Below are 25,727 nucleotides of genomic sequence, written 5' to 3' on the forward strand. Positions count from 1 at the left end.
AGTTCACGTGCTGGCGCCGGTTAGATGTGAAGACAGCTGGCTTTCAAGAGGGAGGGTCCCGAAGGGAGCATCCAGAGATCAGGGATTTAAAGTGACAGATGTCACAGTCTATCTCCTGAGCTAGTGTCAGAGGTCATCACTGTCATTTCTGCTGCATGCTGTTGGTTATAAGCGAGTCACCAAGGCCAACACAGATGCCCAGGGGTATCAAAGACTTCACTTCTCCATGGTGGATTGTGAGGGTGATATCACAGGAGAACGTGTCGGGTGGGAGATACTGCTGTGCTCATTTTTGGAAAGTAAAATTCACCTCCATAACTTTTTGAGAATTACCAGTATATCTCTGGTGGTTCCTCTTCTGTTTTCTCTCTTGTCTTCTCTCACACCAGTACCTTAGTTTGCCTCAGGACTGAAAGGTTTGTAAACTTCTTCACTGGCGTTAGAAAGGATGGCTGCCACTTTTGGGGCACCTGGGTGGCTCAGTGGGTTAAGCCTCTGCCTTTGGCTCAGGTCATGATCTCAGGGTCCTGGGATCGAGCCCTGCATCTGGCTCTCTGCTCAGTAGGGAGTCTGCTTCCCCCTCTCTCTCTGCCTGCCTCTCTGCCTACTTGTGATCTCTCTGTCAAATAAATAAATCTTAAAAAAAAAAAAAAAAAAAGAAAGGATGGCTGCCACTTCTTTCAAGCCAGTTTGGGCAAACGGTATTTTGGGAGCCTTTCTAGGGGAGAAAGGAGCTATTTATGTAAGATTTCCTAGCCACTGGTCATGAACTAGTTATTTTGTTATCATCTCTGTCTTTATCATCTTGTAAGGAACTGAAGGCTGGTCTCCTGTTGGTCATTAGGGGGTGGTGAGTCATGCTAACTTACCGGAAAAATTTTCATGAATATTTGAGTGCCCCTTTGTGTCAGAAATATTGATAAACACTGGCAATAAGAAAGTGAGCAAGACATAGGCCTTACCCAAGAGGGAGCATCCGAATCCGGTTAAGGAAACAAATATTTTGATAGTTAAGCTATTAGGCTTTATGAAGTTAAATGTTAGATGCTTTGTAAGAGGAATAACCGCTAACCAAGAGGAAGTGAAGGCAGGCAGATGGGGTGGGCACTCTCGGGGAGGCTTCCTATAGGAAGGGGTGCCTCAGCTGAATTTAGGATGAGTAAGAGTTAACCAGGTATAATAGTTTCTTAATAGTGCTGTAATAAATTGCCCTAAACTTGCGGCTTATTACATATTATCCTACCGTACTGTTGGTCACATGTGTAAAACGTGTCTGTAGAGGCATTCTCTCACGGAATCCATTTCCTTGTCCTTTCAATTTCTAGAAGCTGCATACCTTCCTTGGTTCCTTGGCTCTCTGCTCTTTTGACTCTGAGCCTTTGACCTCCTTCCTCTAGTGACCGTGGTGATTCTCTGGGATCCACCCGGGTAATCCAGGATAATCTTCCCATCTCAAGATCCTTATCTTAATCATACCTGCAGAGTCCCTTTCACTTGGAAGATAACTAGTCCCCAGTGCTACAGGGATGTCTTTGTGGAGGCGGTTCTTCGGCTCCCCAAATGGCTCCCCACACCAGGTAAAGGTGGCCTTTTATACAAAGAAGGTGGCATCCTAGTAAAGCTTTAAGGACCCTAGTTACTGTAGTTTACTGTACTCTCCATTCTTAAAGGGGAGGCGGGTGTGGGAAGAGACATGGGGAGAGAGGAAGGGAGGAGCCGACGAGGAAGGACTTCATGTCTTGCTCCAGAGCCTTCATATCCCAGAGTCTGCCCGAAGAAGCAAGAGGCAGCGGCAGGAAATGTGTTCTCCAAACTCCTCCAAGCACTCAGTGTTTGGATCAACTCTCTCCGTACAGGAATGGCAGTTACATTTTGCTGCAAGAGTCTCTTGGCGGTGAGCTTAGCATGAGGTCACTTGGAGGAGGGTGTGGCTACGGTTTGAGATTTGTTTCAGAGATTTTTGCCATTCATACTTCTCATTCCTTGGGCTGCTTCTTCCAGTGACATTCATCTGCTCCTTCATCTAATAATATTGCCAGGACTTTGCTGCGGGCCTGAAGGAACTATTAAACAAAAAAAAAAGTACGAGAGGATAGTGGTTCCTGGGGACACAGGAGATGACCGTGGTGTCTGGGAGCATCTGTAGAGATGCTTTGCTTTTCAACCTGACTCTAATTAGACCCGCCCGGCTTTCCACAGGCCTGCCTGCAATTTACACAAGAGGCAGCCTCATCCTCTACTTTGTTCATAGCAGCCACCTTTTTAGAAAAAAACACAGCTTTGCTTCCTTTTGTTTTTAGCCATGTAAAAGTGCTGTTTGGAAAATCTGGGCCCTTGGCCAGCTGTAAAATAGTAGGCATGTGTGTCCTCCTTGCATATTCTGGGACGATCACAGTGAGAGACCTTGGGGGGGGGGGGGACAGTGAGAGCTGCATGTCACCTTAAAACCCCATCGATCTGCCCTGGCCCAGGTCCTTTGCCATGGCATTTCCACTTGGGAAGGGTTCCTGGGGCAGGTAGAGGCGGTTATGGTTGTAGGGTGCATATGGATGGTATAAAGCCCTCTGCTGTGCTGGATGAGAGAACGGGCATCGAAACTCTGACAGCTCTGACAACATCATCAACTCCGAAAACCATTAGGATGTGGGGATGGTTCAGCTCCCTGTCAGGATTCGGTTGGCATTCGGCCATTTATTTCTGCAGGGTAAGGTTAAAGTGTCTTTCAGGGTCCCCTTGATTTCTTTTTCCTATGTGAGGGGACGCCTCCCTATTCTCCTCCCTCCCTCCCTCCACCCTGACTTGTATAACAAGGAGGTTTTTGTTTTTTGTTTTGTTTTTTTTTTAAAGTCTGTATCCTGGGTCTTAAGTGTGCTTTAGTATGCTGTGTTTGTTCCAGCTGCTTTTTAAAGCACGTTTGTATTAAGTGAAAATAGAAAGAATTGTTTTAAAATGTCAAACCTGCTTTATAGGTTATTTTTAGTGGTCGTTAAGTCCAGTGCTAAGCAATGGCTAAGTCCTAGACGCAGGGCTATGTTAATCATCTTAAATAGAGCTCTTCAAGTAGTCATGAAAATGCTGTGCCAGGTATGTTAATAGGGAAAGGATAAATGACATAGATTTATGTCTTATATATGGGTATATGGGTGAATGCCTATTGTGTGTGTGTGTGTGTGTGTGTGTATTACTAGTAATAGCATAAAGATACATTTATGAATAGTAATAGATGCCAAAAAAGAAACAAATGACAGGGTTTGGAGTGGCAGTGTGTATATTTCCGTCACAACATGCCTCACATAGTTAAATGTCCCTATTATGCAGGGTTAGAGTTTTCCCTAGTGGTGTTTTATGTGACAGCTCTCTCATGTCTTTTCTAAAGATGCTAATTATCTTTTGTGTAATCTCTCTTCAAAGATAAAGACAAGGGGCACCTGGGTGGCTCAGTGGGTTAAAGCCTCTGCCTTCCGCTCAGGTCATGATCTCAGGGTCCTGGGGTCAAGCCCCTCATCGGGCTCTCTGCTCAGCAGGGGCCTGCTTCCTCCTCTTTCTCTGCCTGCTTCTCTGCCTACTTGTGATCTCTCTGTCAAATAAATAAATAAAATCTTAAAAAAGTAAGATAAAGACAAAATCAAAATTCTTTGAAACTTTTAGAGAGGTTTTGGGTAAATATGCTTCTTACCATGGGAAAAAAAAAACCCCACCATTATAAGATCAAGAGTTTGACAGAAAATAAAAAGACATGATTTTTGTCCCACAAAAGTTTCTGTTGCATTGAGAAAGACAGGGTTGACTTTAATAGGTAGTTGGGTAAGGACTAAGTGTATGCTAAGGTAAACAATAAGAAGATAGTAATTCAGAACGTTAAGAATGATGCTTACATTTTTTAAATTCCCTATTATAACTTAAACTGGTTTTAGGTTTTATTGCCAGTGAATATGCTTACTGATTTCATTTGAAATTTAAATACTTGTAAAACTTAAGCACATTAAAACAGTTTATCTGGCCTCTGTAGTCAGTACATAAGGGCTTTGTTTGGTTGGTTTCTTTTAAGCTAACAAACAGTTGTCTTCAGAAAGAAAACACAAGCAAAATTCTATAAACATCAGGCCGTAGATTTTATCGTGTGTACAAAAAAGGCATGTACAAATACAGACATGGAGAGGCTACCATCTATTATTTGCTGAGTGCCAATAGGCTGCTATAAATTACTTGCATTCTAAGATCCACACTATGAAGTAGGAATAAAGAAAACGGGGTTTTTAGAGTAGGTAGGCCCTGGCATACTTTAGTAAATGGCAACTGTGGGATTTTTACCCAGCTCCATTGAGCAGAAGGCTCATAGTCAACCTTCTATAACATGTTGTCACATACCAAACGCTTTCTGCATGTGTTCCTGCACCCCCTCAGCTTTCTACTACAAAGCCAACCTGATTGGAACAGTTACAGATTGGATAGGTTATTGGAGTGTTTTTAGTGACTAGTAAAATTCAGGACAAACTGGACTATTCGTACGGGGCCTAAAAAGAGAGGATGGGTCTTGAGCAGGGTTATAAAGGAGGCAGACATTTATTTGGTGGGTGGAGGGCATTCTGGGAACAGAAGGAGAGAATGGCATGAGGTCCGTCCTGGAGCAGGGTAAGTTGGGATGAATGTGCTACGTGGCAAGGGAACATGTCTGGCTGGGGTCCATGATCCAGAAGAAAGCATGGCAGGGTGCAGGCATGATTAAGAATCCGAGGAGGTAACCGTGGAGAGATTTGAAGCCTATGGTAGAATCTCACCTGGAAGATAAAGTAGCAGGGAAAAGGAAAAGGGAAAGAGAACTTCGTAACTAAAGTTACGAAGCACTCTACGGTTTATAAAGTGGTTTTATATCTGTTCTATACGATTCTGTGGAAATCTGTGAAAGGGAATTTTATGGAATTCTTTTTTTTTCTTTATAGATTTTATTTATTTATTTGACAGACAGAGATCACAAGTAGGCAGAGAGGCAGGCAGAGAGAGAGGCGGAAGCAGGCTCCCCGCTGAGCAGAGAGCCTGATGCGGGGTTCCATCCCAGGACCCTGAGATCATGACCTGAGCCAAAGGCAGAGGCTTAACCCACTGCGCCACCCAGGCACCCCTAAGCTTTGTTTTTATTAAATTCATTCTCTTTGTGATAGTTAAATGTCTTTTAGATTCTAAGTTCTGAACTAAAGATGATGAATGAGAGAAAAGGCAAACAGAGGTATTGGGGAGTGTGTGTGTGTGTGTGTGTGTGTGTGTGTGTAATCCAAATAGAGAAGGGTATTGTATCTAAGGAGATGAACTCCACATGGTGCTAGCCTAGAGGAGTAAGGAGGCCAGGCTGGAATGGTCTGGAAAGATGCTTAGACCAACACAGAGGATGGAGGACAGTCAAGAGGGTGAGAATATACTGGGTCAGTCTGGTGTCTTATGGTGCAAGTTCCTGATTTAGGTGACAAGTTACTCACATGGTCTCTGTCCCCCTTCAAATTCTACATTTTCATATTTCTATATAAAATTTGTTCTCTACATTCTTATGTATGTAATACGTATTATGCATGTATGTTCAGGTGTTTCCATCTGAGAAAGGTTAAGTGCTTCTTGTACTGACGATAGGAAAACAAGGTACCCAGATAATCAGATGATGGGTACAAACATTTACAAACACGAACAAAACATAACCTGTCCAAGGGCAGTGGGTAGGATAGACACAGACTTACAAAAAAGATAGAGCTCTGTGATTTTAGACCACATTGTGGTGTTAGTCCCTTGTTCCCTTTACAACCACCTGGCAATGGCTGCATCATTTTCCAAACACAATTGTCATTAAAAAAACAAAAAAACACAGCGTGTCAAAGGAGCTTGCTGCTTCTCTAACCAGAAAGTGAGCTCGGTGTGCCGGGGGCTCACATTGGTACCTGCTGCTTGTAAGGGCCTGTCTGGGAAAGCTTCGCTGGCTCGAGCCGCGTTTGAGAGACTGTGCTTTCGAGTCATGATTCAGGCTTTTCATTTCCCAGTTCCTCTGTCGTACCCTGACTCCGTCTCCTCATTGTAGTCTAGTGGCCGTTCTTTATTCCTTTCGCCTAGTGGTGCGTATGGCTCCTGCCCAGGTCTTCCATTCCTTAGAGCCCTCTGCCAAGGTTATGCAGTCATGCTTGGTTTTCATTCATAGCAATCGACTGACACACACAGTAGAAGAAAGTGGCCCAGTGGTTCCTGATGACGATCCAACAATCACTGCCAGTCACCCTTCATCGCGAAGTTGAGCTCTCTGACGGAGTTTTCCCCCTCAGGCCTGCGTCACTGGAGAGTGGAAATGGCCAATTACAGTAACATGAGCTATAACTCTGTTTTGTTTCAGCAACTCGGTTTTGGCTGTGGAAAATGAGGGTTCCTTCCCCCACCAGTAAGTGTACCAGCAACACACGTGGTATTCGGATTTACTGGTGTACCGCTAAGAACAGCACGGAATTTTCCATTTTGAAGTATTTTCCAGGAATAGGCGTAAGGCTAGGAAGTAGTGTATTCCATGTGGTAGTCATCCAGGACATGTTTAGTGCATTGTTAAGATAATCCTCGTTTTGTTCCTTGTGTATTCTTGGTTGTTTGATATTTTAGCGTGTTATGTGTTCTAGGGCAAATCTCTTTACTTGGGTAGATTCACTGAGTATGACTGTCCCTGAACTTTGGGGAATGCCTGTCCTATACGCCATGTGGGAGAGATCTGTCTCTTTATCTCTCTCCTGTTCTTGCTTGGAGTCCAACATTCACTTGGCTTTGGGAGAAGAATATCTAGCCTTGTCATGAGCCTCCGTGTGACAGAGGAAATCACATCCCAGAGACAACAGAGAATGGTCAGGTATCCATGGCTGTCTAACGTGGTGAATGCCAGGGATTGTACCTGTCCCTGCATAACATAGTTGAAGGGAAGTCTGTTTTTTTTTTTCTTTTTTATTAATCTTCATGTTTTTCCTACCTTGTAAACTGGTGGCGGATTTCCAGGAAGACCTGCCCTGTACAAATTATGTGACTTCATCTTCGTGGAGAGATGGCAGATGTCGTTGTTCTTTGTGTGGTGTGACTGACTCCCTGACAGTCTTGGGAGACCTTTTCCTATTAGAAATCCATTTATTTGCTTCTGCAAGTTTCGGGTTTTGAGAATTCATCATCTTTGTAGAAATAAAGAGGCTATTCTCTAGTAGCATAATATACTAGTTCTTACATTTTTGGTCTCAAGACCCCTTTTTATATTCTTAAAAATTATGAAGAATTCCCGCACCAGTTTTTGTTTATGCGGGTTATTGATTGATATTCACCCCATTAGAAATGACAGCAAAATTTTGATACTTATTTCATTAAAAATAACATAATAGACTCATTACATGTTAGTGTTAACTTTTTCTGTAAAAAAACATTTCTCAAAACTTAAAGTCAGGGGCACCTGGGTGGCTCAGTGGTTTAAAGCCTCTGCGTTCAGCTCAGGTCATGATGCCAGGGTCCTGGGATTGAGCCCCACATTGGGCTCTCTGCTCAGCAGGGAGCCTGCTTCCCCACCTCCCCTCGCCTGCCTCTCTGCCTACTTGTGATCTCGGTCTGTCAAATAAATAATTCTTTAAAAAGAAAAAAAAAACCCTTATAATCAGTGACAGTAGTGGCTGTTTTAGTCATCTTGGGCTCCCTAACAAAATGCCGTATACTGAATGGCTTAAACAACAGAAATTTATTTCCTCACAGTTAAGGAGGCTGAAAAATCCCCCTGCTGGCGTGGTTGGGCTCTGGTAGAGGTCCCTGTCTGGCTTGCAGATGGCTGCTTTCTTGCTGTATCCTCAGATGGTCTTTCCTAAGGGTGTATGTGTGCATATGTGTGCATGTGTGTGTGTATGTGTGTATATGTGTGTGTAGAGGTCTCACCTTCTCTTCTAAGGCCATCAATATCATTGGATTAGGGGTTCACCCTTATGACCTCATGTAGCCCTACTAACCTCCTAAAAGCTGTATTTCCAAATACAGTGGAATTGAGAGTAAGGCTTTGATATATGAATGTTGTGGTGACACATTTCCGCCCATAATAGTGACATTACTTCATATTTTTATGCATCTTTTAGAGTCTAGCTTAATAGAAGATAGTTGTATGCTCATATCTGCCTCTGCATTCAGTCACTCGTGTTTTTTTGATTGACGTAGTTGAAGAAAACAAATACACAGATGGAAAAAAAAGTATTTTAATAGCATGTTTAGGTAACAGTGGATATTCTTTTTGAAAATACACAAACACTGGACAGGTAGTAGCTTATGAGTTAGTTGCAGAGTAGAATCAGAAACTGTATTAATGAACTTCTGGTACTCTGTTAGTTTAAAATTTATTTGCCTGTCTTGTACCTTGAGTGAATGCATAGTTGTGTAACAATATGTGGTAACTGGTTGGAAAATATCAATTCACTGAATTATCTGGATCTTCTAAATGTTGACACATTTCATCATGCAGTATTTTTTTTTTAAGATTTTATTTATTTATTTGACAGACACAGATCACAAGTAGGCAGAGAGGCAGGCAGAGAGAGAGAGAGGGAAGCAGGCTCCCTGCTGAGGAGAGAGCCAGATGCGGGACTCGATCCCAGGACCCCGAGATCATGACCTGAGCCGAAGGCAGCGGCTTAACCCACTGAGCCACCCAGGCGCCCCCATCATGCAGTATTTTTTAAAAATCACATTGTCACCACCAATTTCATTAGAAAAATCTTTAAATTTTGGAAAAGCTGTCAAACTCACAGTGAATCCAAGTTTTCCAAAATTCTCCTTTTTGCTTGAAAGCTCAATTTTTATCATTGGAATCAAATATTGCCAGTTTCCTTCATCCATTTTCAAGAAAATTACTGCCAAGTTTTTAAGTCTGAATAACTGGTTTGTTAGTTATTCTTTCAAATAAGGACGAAGAAAGATGGCTAGGTCAGCTTGCACTAGAATAATCCTAGAAGTGCTTTTCCTTAAGACACCTATTTTTAAAAAAGTAGCAGAAGTGCTTTATGCAGGCTTCTCATTTCATCGTAGAGAATATTAAAAGTGTATATTCATTGGTCGATTGAATAAAATTAATACTTTTACTGCATCATCAAGGTTTTTTTGAAGTTTTTAATTGTAATTTCAGTATAGTTAACATGGAATATTATAATAGTTTCAGGTGTACAGTACAGTGATAGAGCAATTCCATACATTATCTGTGCCCATCACAGTATGTATACTCTTAATCCCTATCCACTAATTCACCCATCCCTCTATCCACCTCCCCTCTGGTAACCATCAGTCTGTTCTCTATAGTTAAATCTCTTTCTTGGTTTCTCTCTTTTTTTCCTCTGTTTTGTTTCTTAAATTCCACATTATGAGTGAAATCACATGATGTTTGTTGCTCTCTCACTGACTTCTTTTGCTTAGCATAATACTCTTTAGTTCTATCTGTGCTGTTGCAGATGACAAGATTTCATTCTTTTTTATGGCCAAATAATCCATTGTGCGAGTACACACACACACACACACACACACACACACACACCTGCATCTTCTTTATCCATCCATCTATGGATGGATACCTGGACTGCTTCCACAATTTGGCTATTGTAAATAATGCTGCAATAAACATGGGGGTGCATGTATCTCTTGAATTAATGTTTTTGTATTTTTGGGGTAAATACCCAGTAGTGCAATTTCTGGGTCATAGGGTAGTTCTATTTTCAACTTTTTGAGGAACCTCTGTACTGTTTTCCACAGTGGGTGCACCAGTTTGCATTCCCACCAACAGTGCACAAAGGTTCCTTTTTTTCCACATCCTTGCCAATACTTGTTGTTTCTTCTGTTTTTGACTTTCTCTGTTCTGACAAGTGTGAGATGATACTTCTTGTGGTTTTGATTTGCCTTTCCCTGTGGTTTTAATTTGCCTTTCCCTGATGATGAGTGATGTTGAGTGTCTTCTCATGTGTCTGTTGGCCATCTGGATGTCTTCTTTGAAGAAATGTCTGTTCATGTCTTCTGCCCATTTTTAATAGGATTATGTGTTTTTTTGGCTGTTGAGTTGTATCAGTTTATATATATATATAAATATACATATATATAAATAAATATTTATATATATAATATATATATTTTAAATTCAGTCATTTTTTTTTAAGATTTTATTTATTTATTTGACACAGAGAGAGAGGTCACAAGTAGGCAGAGAGGCAGGCAGAGGGAGGGGGAAGCAGGCTCCCCGCTGAGCAGAGAGCCTGATGTGGGGCTCCATCCCTGGACCCTGAGATCATGACCTGAGCCGAAGGCAGATGCTTAACCCACTGAACCACCCAGGTGCCCCTATATATATTTGAATACCAAGTCTTTATGAGATATGCCCTTTCATCAAGGGTATTCTTAAGTAAAACTGGCTCTTTTTTTTTTTTTTTTTTTAACTGAGACTCTCTTGAATACACTGATTACTGGAATACTTGGTGCCACTGCCTTGAGTCATGCCAAGGCAGCAGTGGTTTTCTTCACCCGCTTTTGCTTTTGTACTACCAGTGCGAATGTCTACTTTGTGAAAAAGGCAAGTAACACCTTAGTGTCATTATAAAAATAGTTTTGACCTTACAAATGCTGTGAAAGAGGCTCAGAGACCCTTGGTGTTCAAGAACCATGTTTTAAGAACTGCTTCCCAAATGCACGGTCAGCTGTCTCATTGGGCCGGGTGGAAGTGGTTCCAGGTCGCTGAGAGTAAGGTCTTCTTGACGAAGAGCCAAGACTGGGGTAGAGCACAGAAGAAAGTGAAGATGTGGAATGAGAGGAGGACGGAGCAGTGGACAAACCTCAGGCCTTTGCCTGTTTGTGGACCGAGGCCTTTGATCTAGCCAATGAAGAGTTCTTGTCTTCAAGGGCTCTGAATTCATAGCACATCTTTGCTAGATTTAAACTGACTTGTGATTCAGGCATGCAGAGAGCATGGATTGACATCTGTCTCCTGATCAGGGCCCAGGATCTGTGGTGAAAATGCCACAGGACTTAAACAAGTGCATCATATGCAGTGAACATATGATGACGACTAGAAGTGTGTCACTGTGTCCCCTCCCTTGCGTGGCTTGACCAAACTGGGTATGTTCAAAGGATTAATCTATGAGAAGTGAATGAAATACAGTCTTAGGCCTTCTGCTTTTGAGGAGTCTGATGGGTAAGTCATCCCAGAGATGACCGAAGGCCTTATCTCCTCACTTAGTCCTCAGGAAGTCCTCTTGCACTGCCGTGTATCTTGGTCTTCCTCCTTTAGGAACAGAAGCCTTGAAAGAATCCATATGAGTTCTTACTGATGACCAAGAGATGTATCTTGTATTAAAGCCAGAAAGAGTCAAGTCCGACATTGGGAATATTTCCGAAAGATGTCATTTATGAAGAATTATATTTTGGAGCCTTACTGTTGTGCATTTAGTGAAGGTCATCTTTTTTTAGGGGAGTGATTAAAAATGCATTTCTCATTTAAGGTGTGGTGTTTCAACACGTTATTCTTTAGGGGTTTTGCCAACCCTTTGCTTCTATGTCAGGATTCTTTACTCAGTACAGCAAAATACATACATGAAAAGTAAAAGAGTCATCTGGCTGTTCCGTGCGGTTGGTGCCAAAACATCTGGATGTTTGGAAACATCTGGAAAAGCAACTGAAGTTTTCACCAGAGTGATCAGCATGATGTGGATGAAACCTCTGGCTCATAATCACATGATTTAGCAGTTTAGCATCGATAGAAGTGTTCTACTAACTCATGAAGGAGGAGGGTTGAATAGTTCTTAGAATACATTCAGTTGTTTAGCTTTCAGTCATTTTCAGTGAAGTGAGAGAGATAAGGCCGTTGAGTTTCAGAATGCTTCAATTCAGCGAACATTTCCGCCCTTAAATCCCTGGAGACATGAGAGCCAACAGTGGGTCCGAGTGGTCTGCTTCTGTCCCAGCAGCCATTGGGGAGCCAGTGGATGAAACGTCTGGTTACTGTAGGAGAATGAGCACACAGACCCCTGCGAGCACACGATGCCCCAGCAGAGTGGCTTTGTCTTCTTTCGGTCAGGGCATCATGGCGTCAGACAGTCCTCAGGCTGCTGGTGCTCCCAGTGGAAGGTAAAGAAATGCTCTTCACCTAGAACTAACTATGAAATAGCTGTTTACTTCATGCGGCCCTGAGAAAGAAAACGGAACTTTTGTTCCCAGGCAGCCCCCCGAGAAGGGCCGTCTAATCAGTCATAATAGACTGTGCCTCTAGAAAACGGTGCCTTCCTGCAGGGAGCCCTGTGGATCACAGGGGCCTATTGTGAGAAGAGAAAAAGAAAGTATTGAAGCAGGCACCCGGCAACAGGGCAAGGAGGAAACACTTAAGCGAGGGGCCTTTAATTTTTATATAACTAACCCAGAAGCATATTTTATAGCCACCTCATAAGAGTCAGGCTTCAGTCTGGCTGCAGACTTTGTGTGGTGTCCTGGGAGCTGTTGCTGGGGAAGCCAAAGACAGTCATTGACCTTGAAGGGGGACGGAGAGGTGGCTGAAGGCCGGCCGTCTGTTGTTCATTTCAACATCTGGCTAGCAAGGAGACTCTTTATTACAGGCTTTTGTAAAACCATCTTTCCTCCACCAGGAGCCTTGAGGGAAATCATCCCCTCACCCCTGCTTGCCCTCAGAGACACTGTAAACCGCTGCCTCTGTTAAATCCAGGCCCCAGATGTAGCCGCATGGCTCGGGACACTGTTCAGAAATGTCTTTGACAGATGTTGGAGAAGGGAGTGGAGTTGTTTTTTGGCAGGAGCCGTGCTCTCGCTTCAGTTCTCCCTGAAATGGAAATGTCTCCCGCTTGTCCCAGGTGTGGCCCGTTTTCATCTGGGCAGAGCAGGACGGATCGGCTTTGTAAGCACCGGGGAGCCAGGTGCTGGGAGAGCACGATTGGGCCCTTACCTGCAGGTTGCCGGGCTTGCGGCGGGATGTGGAGGACATCTCTCTCCATTTGGTCTGTGTCGAGTTTCCAGGCTGATCAGTTTGGGAATATCCGGTTATATTGCCATGCCCACGTTAGAATTTTAGAACCTCAAGTATCAACTGAGGGTTTGTTTTTTTTTCCCCAAACTTCAATGAAACTTAAATGAAACTTTTTTCAATGAATTTTACCAGGTAACTCAGTAAAACACAGTTGGGTAAATGAGGACAGAAGCCCCAGGATCCTTTCTTATTTGTGTTTTTCCTTCCCCTCCTAAGCTCCCCACCTTTGGAGCCCTGCCTCCCCTTCCTCTGTAATGCTTATGGCTTCCTAAAAGAAGCCTTGAAAACAAGCAGTATAACCTGAGGCTCTTTTTATTTTTATTTTTACTTTTTTTAAGTGTTCCAAGATTCATTGTTTATGCACCACACCCAGTGCTCCACGCAATACATGCCCTCCATAATACTCACCACCAGGCTCACCCAACCCCCCGTCCCCTCCCCTCCAAAACTCTCAGTTTGTTTCTCAGAGTCCACAGTCTTTCAGGGTACATCTCCCCCTCCAATTTCCCCCAACTCACTGCTCCTCTCCTTCTCTCATTGTCTTCCATGTTATTCCTTATGCTCCACAAGTAAGTGAAACCATAAGATAATTGACTCTCTGGTTGACTTATTTCACTCAGCATAATCTCCTCCAGTTTTGTCCATGTTGATACAAAAGTTAGATATTCATCCTTTCTGATGGAGGCATAATGCTCCATAGTATATATGGACCATATTTTCTTTATCCCTTTGTCTATTGAAGGGCAGCTTGGCTCTTTCCACAGTTTGGTGACTGTGGCCATTGCTGCTATGAATTTTGGGGTACAGGCAGCCCTACTTTTCACTATATCTTTATCTTTGGGGTAAATACGCAGTAGTGCAATTGCAGGGTCATAGGGAAGCTCTATTTTTAATTTCTTAAGGAATCTCCATACTGTTTTCCAAAGCAGTTGCACCAACTTGCATTCCCACCAACAGTGTAAGAGGGTTCCCCTTTCTCCACATCCTCTCCAACACTTGTTGTTTACTGTCCACATCTTCTCCTACACTTGTTTAATTTTGGCCATTCTGATTGGTGTAAGGTGATAACGTAAGGTTCTTAAACTAATGAATGTGAAAACTCAAGTCTGGAGATCCCAGAGACAACCATGTCATCCAGGCTAACAGCAGGGTAGTGGCAGGGCTATGACCTATAAGGCGGGTTTTCTGGTCCCGTTTGGTCCTATTTCTGCCCTCATACCCCTTCACCCCCATCAGTGTTAGAGCTGCAAGATGCAAAGAGGCGTGGACATCACGCGGGACCTCAGGGATGGGTGGGTGTTTAGTAAAGTGAAATCTGTGGTCCGGGATCCCAGCCTGAGGCCTTTTGCTTTAGACGGTGTCAGTCAGGGCCAGTGCGTTTATTCACATGACACTGATTTATAAATGAAGATGCTTCTGAAGTTTCCTGCAGAGTACATGGCTTTCCAGAGCATATATACTTTTATTTTCTGGCAGCCCTGGCTGTTAGTAGTAGAAGCCTAATTCCTGTCAGAGTGTTCCATGGCCAAAAGTCTCCTTGACAGTCTACCCTGCTTGGCCTTTCTGGGGCTGCTTTTTCTTAAATTTGCTCCCTACCCCACCTGCTTCAGTGGCTCCTTGGCACTGATCGAGGAACCCGGTGTTAAAGCCTGTGGGGGAATGGAAATCAATACCACTGATGATGTGAAAGGCAAGAAATGACCTATCTCAGTTGCCACGGAACAGTTTTTTTTACTTGAAAGTTTTCCGATCAGGTATTGTCTGGCCTTCGTTGGCAGATGGAAGTTATATGCAGGAACATATAACAGTCAGCAACACATACAAGCAGATACACTCCTGGCTTTTATATACATTTTGATGAAGTCCTTGAGGGCGTCCCCACGAAGGCCCATCAGTCTGTGGATTCTGAGCATAACTGAGCAGCGGTGTCTTATTCCTTTCATCCTCACCATTTTCTGAAGCCAGGTCAGTTTCAAAGGGGGAGAAGAGGCACATTCAGCCATGACTGTTCTGTTTGAACCAAGTGTGTGGGGTGGTCCAGATGTGAGCGGTATGAGCGGAGACTGCTTTCCTTTGATGCCGAACACAATTTTACCGGCCTCCCCCAGACATATCTCCCCATTTCCTGTGGGATTACAGTATATGCTTGTTTAAAGAATGCTAAAGTAATGTAGAAACAAATGTGAATTTGGTTTGCATGCTTCCTTTCCTTCAGCAGAAATAGAGGTGGGGGGCTGGCCTCTGGAGTCCCTGCTGTTCCTGTGGAACAGTGTCAGAAAATGCGGCCCTGAACTCGTTTGTTGAGATCGGCAGCAGAGCTGTGCACTGAAACCTTTACCGAGAGGGACATGGTAGAGCTGACCGGGGAGGCCCTTCTGGTTCTCACAGTGGGTGAGGGGAGCGGTCAGCCAGATCATCCTTTCAGAATCCCCAAAACTGCCATCTCTGTTGGCAACATGTCATCTTGTGCATTTGGATTCTTCTCACCAAGCGCATCACGCTGTAAATTGGAAGATATTGAAGTATTATTTTTGACTATTAAAGGTACTTCTCTGATTCTTAACACAGATGTTCTTAGCAGGGATTTGTCTGTTGACAGGATACCCTCTAAAGAAATGCATATATTTGAAGATTTTCTTAATGTCCATTTCAATCCTGTCTGTCAGGGTGGTATGTGATTTTTGGGATCCTTACCCAGCTTGAAATTAATACTGCTTGTTCTAGATTTCATGCTTTCTTTCTTTCTTTTAAACCGGCTGTGAATAGTTGGGTTTCTTGCTGCCCACAGGTGCTTTCCTCAGCCATATAAATTGCCTTTTTTCTAATGCCTTGCACACAATCTCTGATTATCTGGGAGTTCCCTTATTATTGACTGTACCTCTGCAGGGCAGTGGGTCAATTCCTGCTGCATTCCCTTGACACTCAGTTCTGCTAACTGGAGACTTAATGATCTAGTTATCTGGTTTATAATTGGTAGTCAGAGAGGCTGGGGTTGAGTCTGCTAGTCTACATTATTTAAGCTACGATTCAGCAACCATGAGTACTTGTTAAAACACAGATCCCTAGTTGCATTGTGGGGATTCTACACACTCCCTCAGTGTGTCCTGATTTAGACTCTAGGAATCTGACATTTGTAGAAGTTCATGGAAGATTCTGGTGCATGCACATCAAATATGCGCCCGGTGTAATGATCGTGGTTTTTAACAGTAACATTTTTCATCTCTGTCGGTGTCCCAGATAATTCTGGAATGCTTTACATTATCATCTTGGGTCTATCTGCACATGCTCAGCTGTGCTGGAGAAGGAACATCAGCCAGGCTGGCTGCTGGAGACCTGGCTCTGGCTGCTCTATTGACCTTTCATCAAGTTACAGTTGTTTGCTCTGTCTAGGTTTCCGTCTCATTCATAAATCGAGGGCACCAGGTACCTTCCAGATTCTTGACATTCTTTCATTTGAAGGGTTTTGCCCGCCTCCGAGTTGTACTCCTCATCGCTGTTTGTTGATGGCTCCTGCTGCTTCCAGTTCTCTGGGTGCCTGGTGGCTCAGTGGAACTTCAATCACTGCTTCGGGTAGCTGCTAGCTGTTCGCAGACCCAGGGTGGCTTCTCTTCCTTTCTCCTGCCCCTACCAACCTCCCAGGACAGGTGGACGTAAACTGTTCCCCTAGGAAACAACTGCTTATGTTGGGGCATCTTTTAAAATTCAGGTTGTAATTTTGACCCTTTCCATGTCCAGCCTGGGCAGTTTTCACCCACCGGGCTCTTGTCGCAGGCTAGGGACTTCTGTGCCTCTGGGCGGAAGACGTGGCTGCTGTCGTGCTCTAGGGAACTGGGCTTGGAATGCCTCACCTCTATGCACCCCCCCAACAAACCTTTTGCTTCCAGAAACTTGCTGCCTCTTTTCCAAGAAGGGCTATGGAGTTGCTTCGAAATGGTCTGGGGTGCCTTTAAAATTGTGCATGTGCATGTCACCCAGCCCTGCCTGGTCCTCTTGAATCCGGCTCTCTTGGGTGGATTTGGACACACGTGTTTTTTAAAGACTTGACTTTAAACGCTCCCTTTGGAGCCACCTACTTTTCCTCTGGACTGAGTTTTTACTGTAATTATTTTTTGTTAAGGCAGGTGTAAATAAGTGGGGGGTTGTCATCAGAATACAGCAAAGTGTGATCTGTGTCTGTTGAGAAAATGAAGCTGCTTCAAGACCTCGGTGACCCTCTGAGACTGAAGGCTTAACATGGCCAGCACACAGTTGAGGCACAGGAACCATCGCTAAAGCCATAATCCTGGTGCTGGTCTGCTGCGGGCTGATGGTTCTTCTTTCATAAATGTGTCAGAGTGGGAAAGTTGTTCTTCCTTTCCTTAAAGTGTATTTTCATGTGATTAATCATTTGTCCTTTTTTCAGTGTAATTCAACAAAGATTATTGGGAACTTACAACATGGGGAGCATTGTTTTAGATGCTGAAGATAAGAGTAGTGAACAAAACAGACAAAATTGCCTTCTTCTTGAATCTTTCTCTTTATATGTGTGTGTGTATATATGTGGGATTTAATATAACGGAACTAAATCGCTGCTTTATAGCACTATGAAACGTCATTTTAGGGGAATTCTTCAGGACTATCCTTTGTATTGTTAAGGCGACAAATAGAACTGGAAAACTTGAGTCACGCATGTGAAACCCAGATTAAATTCAAAATATTAAGACCAGAGACTGTGTCTTATTCACATTATACGTAGCTCAAGGTATATACTTTATGAAGGCAAAAAGAATAATCCAGTGGGTTCCAAAAAAAGGTAGCCAAGGTCACTGGCAGAATTAAAGTTTATCCTTTGATTTTGGGACTAAGTCTCCAAAGAGTTCTTCTTTGTTGCAAATCTTCCTTTGACTCTGTGTTTTTAACTCCTGTGTAGACCCAGATACTTTGGGGGTCCTGGAGTTCATAGTAATTTATCTGCCTCTTTAACCTGTTCAGTGAAAGCATTCATTTGAGATGAATGTTTCAGGCCTAAGGGGTGCTACTTCATAAATTACTACAAATTTCTGTACTTTCCTTGAATGGGTTAATATAGCTTCCCAAGTGTCTCCTCTAATAGTAGGTACTTTACTGCTATGGTGTCTACCTCCTTGTTGTGGTTTATGCACTAAAATTATTTGATTTAGATATAATAGGAACGTTTTCAATCTTCTTTCAAGAAATTTAAATGCTACATTGTTCAAATATTTTAGCATGCCTGTTTCAAAAGTGCTTTTGTAAAAAGGAAAACGAGGTGGGGGGGACGGGGCTGTTTTTGTTTTTGTTTTTTTAAAACCATAACATCTTGGGATTCTGAGTGTGGGCTAAAAAAATGATGGACTGCAAAGATAACCAATAAAGGAAAAACATATTCGATAGAGATTTCAGGATATCAAGGGAACATTTAAAAGAAACCAAGGACCTGGCTCAAGTTGGGACTTATGAGTTAACTGACTTAGAAGAGAAGTAAATAGTGTGTGAGCGAGGCAATAAAAAGACATTCTGGAAATAATTATTAATGCTAAAATTCCTGCATCTCATTTTAGAATGCCTATGTTTGGAATTTCATATGCATGATGAAAATGTGTATTTCAGGTTTGTGGAGAGAAACAGCGCTTTGAGAAGTTGATGGAACATTTCAGGAATGAAGACAATAACATAGATTTTATGGTGAGTTATTCTAGTACTACGTTACATTCAATAAAGCAAACTCCGTTTCTGTGCTTTTTTCCTAAATCCATTTATATTTATGTATTATACATATGTGTGTATGTGTGTGCTTATAAATGTTACAAAGGACAGAAAATTGAGTATAGCATGCTGTAGATTCAGTCTAGAGTGTTCCTCACACTCTGTATTTTCCCCTTACAGGGGAAATTGGTGTTTATTTCCAGTTTTATCCCTCATGTGCTGTTTATAGTCCTAATTATTTATAGCAAATAAAGGGTGAAGCCATGTGTTTGGGGAAAGGACATTGACTCCTGGTACAAATTCCTGCAATTGCCAGTTTTGGCTGTCAGTCGAGAAAGTAGAAACCGAGAATCTTGACCATTTTGTCTTTTGCACACCCAGCCCGTGGCTTTCTCCAGACTACATTCTCAAAGACTAAAGTGCATCGGTTTGTAGAATTGAACTGTATGCCTCCCCCAAACTATCATACAGCAGTGATTTCCACCCCTACTCCCCCGCCCCACCCCCCTTGATCTCTTTCCCGCTCTGGTAGCTGTGAGCATGTCAGTATATTAGCACGGTAGTTCACATACAAGGACACGTGGTTCAACGGCAGCACTGTCCTCTCCGGGGACGAACAGCAAAAGGAGTGTGAGCATGCTGAATTCTTAGACTTAAACCTTAATCTTGGCGTGAAGATGGAAATCTACCCTAGCGAATTTCTGAGACAATGACCCATGAGTGCACCCAGATCTGCAGGCTTTCTCTGACCCAATCTGGTTGACCCTGGGTGACTTCTGAGCCTAGGCGATCTCACAGGGGCTTCATCTCTCAGCTCACCTCCAGCTTGGAGCAGATACCCGGCCAGTTCTTACGTTGTCGAGTCTGTTCAAACCTGCGTGGAGGGTGCCAATTTATTCAAATTGGTTCAACAGCCAAAAACCATGAAACATAGCTTTGCAGATTTCTAACCCTTTCATGGGAAAATTTTTCTGGGTCCTTAAATTTTATATGCATCCTAGCCCTCAACCCCTTCCAGATTCTATGAGAATGATGAGGTCCATTATAGAGAAACTTTTCTGTTCTATCAAAGCCTGTTACTTGCACTTAAAAAAAAAAAAAAAAAAAGTCAAACAACGTGAAACAAGGAGTACTTTCACATTGGCTTTTTAATTTTGTTGTTAGGAATTTCTGAAGTGTTGAAGGCCTGTGTTGGCACGAATGAGAAGTACGTGAAGAATCCATACATGGCTCACTTTACCGGTTTTTTCCCTCTGCCTTCAGAGGGGCAACTTCTTTGTCCCCGAAAGCTGAGGTTGCAAACTGGAGGCTCCCACACCGAAGCCAATCTACAGGCTTGGGAGCTGGGCTGACAGTGACGTCCTTCCGTAAACAATTTGGAAATGGTGCATAAAATACAGATTGCTGATTTTTTTTTTTAAACTAAAAATTTCAGCTAACATGAGACCTCTGCGCTTGCAGAGTATCAGCTGCTGGAGCCAAGTTGCCCCTATTTTTAGTCTGAAGATCCCCTTGCCAGTTTGCCGTGGTCCACACCGTTCCTTGCTGTGTTACACGTGGCCCACTTGAGTGATTATCATACTTCAGGGATCTCCCTGCCACTTGAGTTTCTGCTGAAATTACAATTATATAATCAAGTCCTTTAAAATGCCTACACCGTTTACAAGGGAGTCTATTTCTTGCCATTATTTATATGTGCATGCAGTGAGGAAGCTAATTTAGGAGCTGCGAGGATATAGGTACTATGCTCGATTCCTCTGTCACTGAGCAGATAGTTGCCTCTCAGGCCTATCTTAAAATTCAACAGATACTCAGAAGAGAAATGGACAGATGCCAGAATTGAACCATATTTTCCTCCAGAAAATGAGGCTTTTCTTAAACTGGACTTGGGAAGGCAGTTAAGTTGTACAACCTCCCAAACAACTTATTCCTCATAAAATAGAAATTTTTCTAGCATAGCCTAAGGCCTTTTTCCTGTTTTTTGTTTTTTGTTGTTTTTTTTTTTTTTTTTTTTGGTGGACCAAAGGGGAGGCGGGGAAGTCTGATGAAATCTTTAGCTCATTTAACCACAGAACGTGAAGTCATTTTTTAGTAAATTGCAAGTCTTCTTATAACCTAGAGAGCTCACTGTCTTCTGGAGATATCATCCAATGTATGACTTACATTCAAAGGAGAATCTAACTCAATAGAAACAATTAAAAAAAAAAAAGATAAAAGAAACTGGGTTTGGAGGAGAAAGGAAGAAGGCAGCTTTCAGAGTAAATGTGAATCTGTATCCCTCACTCATTCTGCCTCCTTGCAGAGAACATGTTTACCCATAGAGGGAAAACATTAGTAAGATATTTTCACTATAAATGTCACTGTTAAGAGCAAAACAGGGCCCCTGTCTGACTCAGTTCGTAGAGCATGCAACTCTTGATCTTGGGGTTGTAAGATTGAGCCCTATGCTGGGGGTAGAGAGTTCTGAAAAATAAAAATCATAAAAAAAAAAAAAACAAAAAACCAAAAACAGATCTACTGAACTTCGTTTTGTTCTTTTACCAAACCAGGAACTGGTTTTCTCTGTGGCAGGTCTCGGTGCCACTGATGCAGCTGTGGAGAGAAAGCAGTAAATCCAAGGCTTTTGTGGAATGGAAACTGGTTGTTTAAAATGGGAAGTTGGGTCAGAGATCCTGTTATGATCTTGTTGGTATAATGGGGCCCATGGTGAAATTTTAGAAGTGATTAGCCTGTGGTACGATGATAGGTGATTTTCTAAATGTTCTTTTTTATAAAATTGTTCACCTTTTCTATGATATACCTGTAACACATTACACAGTTTGTTGTATATACCTGTAAGACTTTTAAAAAAAAGTTTTACTGAGAAGTGAGGAACATAACATCTTAACTTATTCCCGACAGGATATTTTTGCATATTCGCAGGGTCATGCAGCCATCCCTGAGGTCTAAGTTAGAACATTTTGTCATGCTGGAAGGAATCCCCATTAGTAATCTCTGCCCGTTTTCCTGTCCCCAGTCCTCGGCAGCTTCTAATCTACTCCATCTCCACGGACGTCCTGTTCTGGGTGTTTGATAGGAACGGCGTCATACACATGTGGTCTTTGAAGATGACTTGTTCACATAGATAATGTTTTCAAGTTAGAAGATGCAGCAGTACCTTATCCCTTTTTATCGCCACATAATACTCCAGTGTACTTATAGGGCACATTAGTTTAACCCATCAGTTGATGGACAGTGGTGATCTTTTCCCCCCACGTTCTGGTTGTGAATAACGGTTTTGTGAACATTTGTGTGTGAGTGTCTATACGGGCATGCATTTGCATTTCCCATGGGCACATACCAGGGGCAGATGGCCGGGTCCTATGGGAACTCTGTTTCTAACACTTTGTGGAGCGGCTGCACTGGTGGACGTTCCAGGCAGTTGTGGGTTCTGCTTCGTCCACGCCTTGCCAGACTTACATTTTGACTATAGTCGTCCTAGTAGATAAGGAGCGGCATCCTACTGTGGCATCTCTATGACTTTTAAATTAAAAAAAAAAAATGGTAAAATGTTTTTAATGACCCAGCGCAAGGAAGGAAAAGGAGACGGGTAAGTGCATTGAGTTGTGTGACGTTGGAAGCATCCGCCTGCCATTAAACTGAGAAGACCGGTTGGGAGCCCGGTAACCCATTGGCAATTTCATTGCAGGTGGCCTCCATGCAGTTCATTAACATCGTAGTCCATTCAGTGGAAGACATGAATTTCAGAGTGCACCTCCAGTATGAATTTACCAAGCTAGGCCTGGATGAATACTTGGATGTAAGTAGAGCTGCGACCTTTGGCTCCAGTGTAAGACTTGATTTATTTTGCCTGCCTTCAAAGATGCACTTCGGCCGTGACTAATGAACACTCGAAGCTCTATGTGGTCGGGTCCCGTAGCGCTGGGTAAAGGGAACCTCTCCGAGTGATGCAGTCGGCCAGAGAAACTGGATTCTTGCAGACCTCCTGGGACCTTGAGCTGTGTTCTGCCAGTAGTCTTTTAGTACTGGGGCCGGACAACCTCTTGGAGCCTTGCTGCAGCTTTGCTCCGTGTTTGAGCTCCGTCTGGGGCAAGTCTTGCACCCTTCGTCTGGCTCTTGGGCAATTCAGGTTCTTGGTTATTCTGGGGACCCCATCAAACCAAGACTGCAAAGAGTGATGAATAAATGTTGAGAGCACAAAAAATAAAAAGAGGAAATGGACACTAGAGACTTCCTCAGGTAGCGATTACATTCTGTTTAATGCTTTTGTGGCTTTGGCTGTTCCTTTTTTTTTTTTTTTTTTTTTAAAGATTTTTTATTTATTTGACAGACAAAGCAGGAGAGGGAACACAAGCAGGGAGAGTGGAAGAGGGAGAAGCAGGGAGAGTGGAAGAGGGAGAAGCAGGCTTCCCGCTGAGCAGAGAGCCCAACGTGGGGCTCAATCCCAGGATTCTGGGATCATGACCTGAGCTGAAGACTGAGCCACCAAGGTGCCCCTCAGCCTTCCACTTTTAAGTTCTTGGGAGAAGGAGATCTAACGTTTCTCTTTCTCTGACTCCCCAGCAGAAGTACTTAGCCAATTCCCTGTAGCTCTTCACCTAGGAAATAGCAAGTTGATGTGAAAACCGTGAATGGACTTGAGTAGCCATGTGCGCATAGGGTGCCCCTATGTCCTTTGATTTTTGAGAAGTTTTGTTTCCCTTCTGTACAGCAGTGGTCTACTTGAATTTGAAGGGCCACTCGCGAGAGGGCAAGAATTGTTAACCTCAATTTCCAGTCTTGTCTCTAGCCAGGAAGAAGATCGAAGTGCTTCCCTTGGAGCTCTCGAGAGTTTAGCTGCCTGTCTCTGTTAGGGGGAAGCAGGGAATTACAGTTTATTGCGAAGCAGAGTCACAGCATCAGTTGCTCAGCCTGGCTCAGCACACCGGCTAGGCTGCCCTTGGAGACACTCCTGTTGTCTCAGGACTGTGCTCAGGGACAGGCGTGACAGATTTCCGCTATAGAGTTGTTTGAATTGTTTTCTGACTTGAAGAATCACTAGTATCTTTGACAGAATTTGGCACTGAAAGGTTTTCCCTGCTCTAAAATCAAGGTTTCTCTCTCTGCTTTCTCTGCCTGCTCTGAGAGTGGCAGGATTTGAGCGCCCACTGGGTCTACCAATCACTAATGGTCTTGTGGGTTCAGTTTTGTGATGGTCGTGCAAAGCTCCTTTGGGCTCCAGGCTGCGATGGCGAGAGGTAGTGCCTGTTAACCCATGGTGTACTTGGTGAGGAAACCTGCCTTGCTCCTGCTTTATTTTCCTTTCTGGAAAACAAGGGCTTTGCCCTTGTTCAGATGTCTTTTTTTAGCATGTACTCCTAAACTAAGATGAAATGGACTCTCTTTGGGACAAGCTAAGTTACTGAATTCCAGATTAGACCAAGGAGAAAATCCCATCTTTCTGAGAATTTATGTAGAACATAATTCCTCTAAAAAATTTAAAACTTTTTTCTAAAACTCTGTTTCTCTAACTTCTTGATCTGTTGGTTCTGGACCCTGATAGAGGTGGTTAGAAGATAAATATTGTAAGCATATAATATGAAAATGCTTCATTGGTTTACAAAAACCCTTATAAGTGGCCATTGATTTGTTCAATCTATGTTTTTTGGTATCTTCCCTAGGCCAGGAATATTTTAGCTACTCATCTGTTTCCCCCAGGGGGAGGTCAGGATGTATGTTACTTGTAAGGAAGACTCACAGATTTTCTCGATCTCTAATTTCACCTTAAAGCTGATTGAGTTCCTTTGGGATGCCTGGGCCTGTAATGCAGGGAGTAAAGGAAATCTTCCTTGTATATGCTTTGGGAAGCCCTAAACTCCATATGCTGAGGCAGTATCGTGGGGAAGTTACCTTGGAGGGTAGATTCTAGCAACTTAATAAACCCAGGGCTGATAAACTCCATCCGTGTCTTCCCCACCTCCCGCCTAACCCTCTTCCTCAGTGGAACTGCCTTCTCTAGTCAGGCAAATTACACGGACTCTAACCTCCTCTGCACACAGATGCCTCTCACACCTGGGACCTTTGCTGTCTTCTGAAGCTGCTTCTTAAGTTTTCTGTTGTCCAGTTTCACCTGTATCAAAATGTTCTGGTTTGGAATATGTCGATATGGGGAATATATCTGTAGGAAAGATCAGGGAGGAAATGGGTGTATATCTGAGAGAGGGTGTTCGCCAGGAAGTAATCTGACAGTGGCTTCTTAGACACTTGAACACTCCGTGATTGTCTCGAGGAGGCTGAGACATCACACCCTCTCTTGGAAAAGACTGCAGTGTTTGGAACAAACAGAGACACGTAGGCTGTCGTACCATTGCGTTCTCTTTCCACAGTTAGGCTCACGCCGCCTTCTCTCGGTGTTTTGGTTTTTAGAAGCTGAAGCACACGGAGAGCGACAAACTCCAGGTGCAGATTCAGGCTTACCTGGACAACGTGTTCGACGTGGGAGCTCTGCTGGAAGACGCTGAAACCAAGAACGCAGCCTTGGAGAGGGTGGAAGAGCTGGAAGAGAACATTTCTCATGTAACTACATCTCCGAAAAGGAGACACACACACGCTTAGCTGTTAGGGCGGTCGGTGACAGGATTTGGAGTGTAGGGGTGAGCTGTAGCTGGAGAGAGAGAGAGCTGTCAAAAGCCACTCGGGGTTCATTCAAAGAAAGCGTGGCTGTTACTTAAAACCAAGGGGAGTCCGTTGCCTTGCCTTAGCTCGTCTGCTCGGTTTCCGCTGAGCCCAGGTTCCTTGGCCATCTTCGTTACAGACAGGCACCCAAGAGTGAGGTGATTGGTGCCATGTTAGGGGAATATGTCACTTGAGTATGTGAATCTGGGCTGAGGTAAAGAAGTCCTCTCCTACTTCTGCTCTTCTGAACAGAAGTCATTTTCTACCACACATGCCCCCATAGGCCCATGGCAATTGGCTTCTAGCAACTAAAATAAGCCCCAGGACTAATGGACTCTTG

The 25,727-nt window shown here is 43.3% G+C and overlaps 1 protein-coding gene across 11 annotated transcripts in view; it reads left to right on the plus strand.

Moving 5' to 3' along the window:
- The window catches only part of FMNL2 (formin like 2), a 316,452-nt gene that overhangs the window by 261,334 nt on the left and 29,391 nt on the right, over positions 1-25,727 (plus strand). For all 11 annotated transcript variants that reach the window (XM_046019160.1, XM_046019156.1, XM_046019157.1 and 8 more), the window contains 3 exons: positions 18,638-18,712; positions 22,422-22,532; positions 25,139-25,288. In XM_046019160.1, the coding sequence (XP_045875116.1) occupies positions 18,638-18,712; positions 22,422-22,532; positions 25,139-25,288 (336 nt within the window). The remainder of the gene's footprint in view (positions 1-18,637; positions 18,713-22,421; positions 22,533-25,138; positions 25,289-25,727) is intronic.

The sequence above is a fragment of the Meles meles genome, chromosome 9 (genome assembly GCF_922984935.1).
Source record: "Meles meles chromosome 9, mMelMel3.1 paternal haplotype, whole genome shotgun sequence".
Lineage (NCBI taxonomy): Eukaryota > Metazoa > Chordata > Mammalia > Carnivora > Mustelidae > Meles > Meles meles.